At 38.1% G+C, this 7,613-nt stretch overlaps 1 protein-coding gene across 2 annotated transcripts in view; it reads left to right on the forward strand.

The window, feature by feature from the left end:
• Positions 1-7,613, forward strand: part of LOC112461598 (vesicular acetylcholine transporter) — a 99,232-nt gene that overhangs the window by 86,598 nt on the left and 5,021 nt on the right. For both annotated transcript variants that reach the window (XM_025026919.1, XM_025026936.1), the window contains 5 exons: positions 2,266-2,495; positions 3,900-4,111; positions 4,271-4,393; positions 4,962-5,166; positions 7,197-7,397. In XM_025026919.1, coding sequence (XP_024882687.1) covers positions 2,266-2,495; positions 3,900-4,111; positions 4,271-4,393; positions 4,962-5,166; positions 7,197-7,397 — 971 coding nt within the window. The remainder of the gene's footprint in view (positions 1-2,265; positions 2,496-3,899; positions 4,112-4,270; positions 4,394-4,961; positions 5,167-7,196; positions 7,398-7,613) is intronic.

Raw genomic sequence — 7,613 nt, forward strand, 5'->3', positions numbered from 1 at the left:
ATTATTATTATTATTATTATTATTATTATTATTATTATTATTATTATATTAGGCATTATAGACGCGCGCTTTATGCGCGCTATTTAGCTTTAATATTATACTATTACTATTATACTATTAACTCTTTCATACACATAACTGTCAAAATATACAATGACAGCCGCTCACGAAGTAAGCGTAGCCAGAGAACCAATCGGCATCGTGGAAAAGCAACAACAATTAATAAATTTCGATGAATTCGAATATTGATTTAACATGCCTTTTCAGAAATGGAACTAGAACATTAACGAAAAAGAAGTGAATTAAAGACTTAAATTTTATAATGAAAAATACTCTCTTATTTACGCTATAATTATTAATTGCATATTTTAAAAGAGCAGTCGGGAGACGCCACGCCAAATTTTACACTTAATAATTCAGCATATATTGGTTGCTTCTTTCTGTACACATTTCTCTGTTTATGTATGTGTACGTGCGCGCGTGCGTCGTATATATGCACATGTATATAAGAATACACATATAAATGCACACATGAGCGTGCATGTGACACAAACACATTTTAGTTTAACCATAAGAATATACATATACATGCGCACGCGCGCGCAAACCCACAAACACATTTCAGTTTAATACTAAGTATGAAGTTATAACAGTTAAACAATTTAAGTACAGAATTTTCTATGACATCTAAAACGTGATTGAGAAACGCTTGGCGTTTAAAAAAGCAATTACTGTTAAGAAAAAGTACAGTATTTCCCGGTTTTAAAACTGACTTGTCCCAATTATACGATTCATGCTAATAGTACAATATTTCGAATAATTATACGATTGCGAATAATATGATATTTCCAAAAATATTTTATCTCCTTTTTTTTTACTTTTTTTGCAAGTTAATGGAATATTTATCTAAAGCTCTATATTTTGATTACAATAAACAAGCAATAATATTATAATAATATAAATATATAAATTAAATTATAAATAAACGAGAGATACTGTACTCATAATACGAGACATAATGTGTGCTTTTTATTTAGCGACTCAAGTCGACACAAACGTCATTCTGTCTCTTTTTTCAACATCTAAGTGAGCAACAAAGATAGAATGACGCTTGTGTCGTTAACTGGAAAGCATCTATTGTACAATAATGTTACAGATAGCAATTTTCAAGGAAATAATAATATAATGCAAATATTTATCTGTTTTACATTGTTAATAGAAACATCCATTTTCTTATAAAGTTTATTATTAACACTCTAATTTTCGACACTTTTATAAAATATACGACGAAAATGTGTAGTAGAAAACGCACTGTCGTTTTAATATGTACACAATGTTATGTTCACAATAACATAACAACATAACCTAACTGTATTGACCGCCACTTCAAAATGACATATGGCCCCAGCAGACTAGTGCGATAGTGTCGCGCGATATCCAATGAGCGTGCAGGTATGAACAGAAAAGCTGTACGTTCTGCCGAAGCTCAATAGAGGTAACTGGAAGTCACTAAAATTCCCCATGCGGATGCATATCATTGGTTAATCAATTTCCTTTGTAACTCAGTCGATAGCCAATAAGAGGACATATAAATGTAATATATCGTTTTTTCGCTTTTTGTTTAACACAACGATTAATGATTATTATACGCTATAAATACCTATACGCTATAATACCTTGCTTGATCAATAAGAAACTTATATACGGAAGCACATATCGAAGTATGTTGTAGTTATCGAGAACTAAGGTAACAAAGGTTCGGCCCCAGTGAAACGCATACTCCCTCGTCTTCGCCAACCGAAGGTTGGCAGCAGCCGGGAGAAAAATTATGAGCGTATAGATATTTCTGATCGAAATTTTAACATCTAATATTCAAATCCGTAGTGAAGTAAATGGAATCAAACGCGGAAAAAATTATGTAGTTAAATATGGGATAACTAACATTTTTTTGCTGCGAGAGCTAATTAAAGCAATAGTAGCAAAACCTTTTGTTGCAATAGCAAAAAGTTTTGCTACTATTGCTAAATTAATTAGCTCTCACAGCAAAAGATGTTACTTGTCCCAGTTGTCCCTATAGTACAGCAAATCTTTTTTCCGTAAACTTTCTAAATTTTCATTTGATTCCCATTATTATTGCAGCAATTCTTTATTATCGCTTTTTTGTAATATCATGCAACACACGCGGATGCTACGGGATGCGAAAATCGCTATCGCCGAAGCTGATTTGTCGCCCGAATTAACGGGACTGCAAAACGACTTTTGCAGACGAGCGCAATCGTCACAATCTGGAGCTGCTGGAGCGCTGTCTCTGCGTCGTTTGCATCGACGACGACGTGCTGCCGACCACATTTAACAATCCCATGAAGAAAGAGGACCGATGGATCGGCGACCGAGATTACGCGAACGTGCTTCATCACGCTCTTCACGGCGGAGGATCTCGGCACTTGGGCGCGAATCGCTGGTTCGACAAGACTTTCCACGCTATCCTCGGCAAGGTATGTTTAACGGACCTACGTTTAAACTACTATAGCCGGCCGTCGATCCTCAGACCCATAAATGCGCTCAGCTAGGTTTCGCATTTATAACGTAAGTTTTATTGGCACAATGAAGCTATACTTAAATTATGTAACTTTCATCATCCTCTTTCCTGCCTCAAAACGAAAATACAACTTCGCTTATTTGCAAATTGCTACAAAAACCAATAAAAGTTTCTGAGATATAAAAAGTACGAGGGTATATATAGGTATTTCAGATCAACTCAAAATTTAATTTCATCAATTCTGAAGTGAACTGAAGTGAAGTAAATAGAATCGAATTTTTCAATATTTTTTATTGTAATCTGATCGAACCCAAGCTCGGCACGATTAGCGTCGTTTGACGGAGCTCTCTATCATATGTAAATTGGAAAAACGCACAGCGCGATGCCAAATGAGCACTTTTCCGAGAAACCCGGCAATCAACCAGACAACAATTCGCGACGGTATGTTTTCCGCGGACGCGCTCGGCCGAATTGTACTTATCACTTTCACCGCTTCCAAGATGACTCTTCGATTTGATTGGTGTCAGGGTTCACGGGCGAAATCGCCGTTCGTGAACCGCCGCGCCGCGACGTTGCGGCACACACGTTGCGCGCTTTCATATGCCGCACGACGGAATGTGTTTAACCCCTTCCTCGTCGAAACATTTCCACAGACGATAAAAATGGTCCCGCGCATTCGTGTCTATCTCCGCATTGCGTCTCATTTACGATTGATCGGCTAATTAATCTCTCGCGGCGGGAGATATCTCTATAGCTTCATTTTATTTATTAATCACATTGCGTAAACGAACGAGATTGTTTGATCGATCGTTTCCTCTCTTTTAACCGTTTGCATATCATTTATTAGTGCTTGATATAATAACAATATTTGTAATTAATATTTATAATTCATAGACAAACGATCATACAATAATGGACTTTGTATAATAATAACAATGAATATTAATAGAATAATAACAATGAATATTGACTTATAAATTTTAATTGTTTGATATATACATAACATTTCTTGCGCGTATTTCTGTATTATCCATATATTTATTAAATCGTGTGTGTGTATTTTCATTAAAATATTCCTTTTTTAATTTTCGCGAGGTTGAATATATAATTAACATTTATAATGCAGTTTAATATCATTTGCGTTTAATGTCACTGGCTTTACCTAATATACATACGTTGTATTTTCCACAAATTTCATTCATTGTTTCTACGTTTCAACATTTCAAAAAGGATTGTTATTTCTCGACATGAATGAAGCAGAATTCTGTACAATTTTTTCGTTTGTACTTATTGTTAGAGCTTTTACCCCAGAACTATGTTTTGCTCCTTTTTTTTATCAATGATCGTTTTGCACACACAGGACGGAATGTGGGGATTAACGTACGAGCATTCCGCCGGCGAGGCACCGGCCGTCTTCGCGGCGTTCGAGGAAATAACGGAGAAGGTGGACTCCATGTCGCCGCCGGACGAGAATTTGGTGCCCTCGCATCTGCCGGCGCCCGAAAAGCTGGAGTGGTGCCTCACCGAGCAGAGTCTGAACGATATCCGAGAAGCCATGATGAACTTCGACGCGTAAGTGAAAGAGAAAAAGAATCGCACGGAAAGCTCATTTGTTCACCTGCGACCAAATCCAATTCTTGATGTGAAAATTGATTTTGAAAAATTAACTGTTAAAAACGTGACATTCCATTTATAAATCCGCACTTATAATATTTCTTTCTTGTCTTTCAGACTGGTCGAAGATTTGGACCTCTGTATTCTGTGGTTTGAAGACTATTCGAAGGAGTTTGTGAAAGCCTGCAGAGTCAGTCCGGACGCGTACATACAATTGGCGCTTCAGCTTACATATTTCAGGTGAAGTATATCGGAAGTGATGAAGAATTCTCCTTTAACTTCAAAATTTCACACACAAAACTGTTTTCTCTCGTTGATTCGTTCGCGCGGATTGCGTATGTGCGTTTTTAGCCCCTAGCTCGTCACATTCCGGTCCAGTTCACCGTTGAACGTTTTTTTCGGTTTCCTAGTTTTCACATTTCCTTACAATAAGTTCAATTTAAACTCAAATCACTCTCTAATATTATCATAAATATCTTATTGAAATTCTGTATTTCCAATTCCTATATATTACAAGTTTAAAAATATGTATTAATTAGAATGAAAATGGCCACGCGACAAAGTCAAGTGGGCTCACGGACCAGAGTGTAGCGAGTTAAGGACTCGAAAATGTAACCAGCTAGAGTTAAAAGTATTATATTTCTGTGCAATTTGATAGCAGAAATTAAATTTCGGAATAGAATCTTATATGAAAGACTTTTTTCTATTTCTCTATCACGTGGAGAAAGCCCGCAGCAGTTGTTGATAAGTTTTTGAAACCGCGCCAAATCGTCGCCGTTTCACCGTCATGATCTCGCGGTGTTCGCAGACTCCACGGGAGATTGGTGGCCACTTACGAGAGCGCCGGTATCCGGAGGTTCGCGTTGGGCCGGGTGGACTGCATCCGGGCGGCCAGCCCGGAAGCGTTGGCGTGGGCGAAGGCCATGTGCCAGGGCGATCCGCACAGCCAGATGAATCAGCCGAATAACGCCGTGGACGGGAGTCCCAAAAGAGTTCAGTTCACCATTTACAGTGTAACTGAAACTTGGCATTTTTCCTATGCGATTCTCGTGTCGTGTAAAACACACAGCTCGAGTACACTCGACAGAAATGCGACAAGGTCGAGCGGAATGCGTTTACCTACTTTACTTTACTCCAATCTCGCCAGTGCTTTGATTCCCGAAGCGTCCCTTGCCGTTTGTTTTGTAAATACAAATAAATTTTATTTTGTATGGATTATTTTGCGTAAGTTCTATGATATTTTTTATGATAATAATTTAATTAGGATAATTTAATTTAATTAGGACAGTTCGCGCAAAATAACGAAACCTTAGCAAAATTTTACTGGATATGCGCTGGTCTCGAGAAAATTAAATGTTGAAAATAACGGACGATACGATATTACAAAATTTTCACGACTCGATAAATCGCCGGTTAAAAACGCTATTTTCAAAAATCTTGTTTCGAGCACTTTTACTACGTAGTAACTACTACGTAGCAAATTCGTTCATATATATCACGATGCGTCTTTTGCAGTGCTACAAAAAGTTTCTCAGCGGTTGGTCGTATTGCCCATTTGCATTGCCAAATGCAACCACCTACGAGAAGATTTCGGTATAATATCTACGTTGTTTTCTTTCCGTTTATAGAGTATCTTGTCCTACATTATTATAAAAAATTATACATTATCTTCATTTAGATTACGTCATATCGTTTCTGTTACAATCTATTTTCGCCGTTCATTGGACATTTATGTGTGTTTATGTGATATTCTTGCAATTATGGTTTTACACCGACATACAATACGTTTATGTGATATTTTTACAATTATGATTTTGTACCGACATACGTTACGTTACGTATATGTATGTACTACACTACGCTTCAGCTGATCTTTATCTATAAGGTGCACGTGAAGTCATCGGTGTGTAGAAATTATGTACGAGTTCCTGTATTAGTAAACGTTATTTATATGTAATTTTTTTATTTACGTTATATTGAAAGACGCTCAAATTGTACCTATCTATAGATAACGCTTCTGTCTCTCCGTGCGTTTATATTTTCTCAAAGTACAAAAGTTCCAAAAGAGGAAAACTGCCGTTACAAAAACCGTTTTTCGTGTAAGATCCGCAAGTTTGGCCGGACGAAAGAAAAAATAGGGAACCCCCCCGAGAAAAAGGCAATCAATTAGACCGGGCCGCCGGCTCAATTCGCTTGTCCTTCGCGATCGAGTATTTGCACGATCCTCGAGAGGCACCCGGGCAGGTTCCGCGGAGATACTCCGTTTGTTTCCCTTACGCGGTTCACCCTCGTACGGGAAATACTGCGGCAACGAGCTGTTGTTTCTCATTTACCTTGGTTGTTTCCCCTTTAGCGGAGATGTTGTCTCAGCCGCTCTTTTTTTCCCTCGCTCGTCGTCATTTCCTGTTCATAGTAAGCTGAACTCTCTACAAAGATATGTCCCTTCAAAATTTGCGGATACATCTTCAAAATTCTTACAATTATAGTTTTCAAATTTGATTTATTTGCTTGACTAGTTGTATCCCCGCAAGCACATTTTCCTTGTTTTAGGGAAATTATCAACTTATCTTTTGCATTATTTATTTGTTTAATTTGCAACTCCTTGAATTTTATTTAACACACGTTTCAAGAACTGATTTAATGAACGCCGATTATCTTCACGCTCGATGTTGCTTTTCGCCACAATGTTTCAAAAGCAATAAGCTCGTCACTGACAATGAGTGTCGTCTACTTCACAAAATATAGTATATAGCTGCAAAAATAAAATTCACTGTTCATTAAAATCGGAATATCATGAAAAGGAACTTACGGTGCAAATTAGCATGAGATGTAGAAAGATCGGTTTAAAATTCATTAAGAAATTTATTAGAGTAGCAAATCCGTCTTGTTAAAATCAATGGAGCGTACCGATTCCCTTCGTGATTTCTCCGAGCTTCGTGATTTCTTCGATCTTCGATATGTACGATCGGGAAAATCTTTCGTCGAAAGAAGACGCGAATCGCGATGGATTCAATTGAACGTTGCTTCCGGCTCGCTTCCCCAGGCGGAAAGGATCAAGGAGCTGTTCGACCTGGCGGTGCAGAGGCAGACGAAAGAGATGAACGACAACATACACGGCCAGGGTATCGACAATCACCTGATGGGGCTGCGTTACGTGGCAAAGGAGGCCGGCGAGCCGATCCCGGAGATCTTCACGGACGAGGCTTACGCAATCGTTAATCATTTCGCCCTCTCGACGTCACAGGTCAGTGATCAGGGTCGGTCCACCGGCTCGAGCCGTCATCGGCGCCAATTTTGCAAAATTTGTGACATAATTGCCTTTCAATTAGTTATGGATGCATATTTCACGAATTTCCTCCTTTGTGAAAAAATGTCTCAGAATTTTTCATATTTATAATCAGAATTTCTATAACACACACACACACACACACACACACACACACACACACACACACACACA

This window comes from Temnothorax curvispinosus, unplaced genomic scaffold (assembly GCF_003070985.1).
Source record: "Temnothorax curvispinosus isolate PA1 unplaced genomic scaffold, ASM307098v1 QBEX01001249.1, whole genome shotgun sequence".
NCBI classification, from domain to species: Eukaryota; Metazoa; Arthropoda; class Insecta; order Hymenoptera; family Formicidae; genus Temnothorax; species Temnothorax curvispinosus.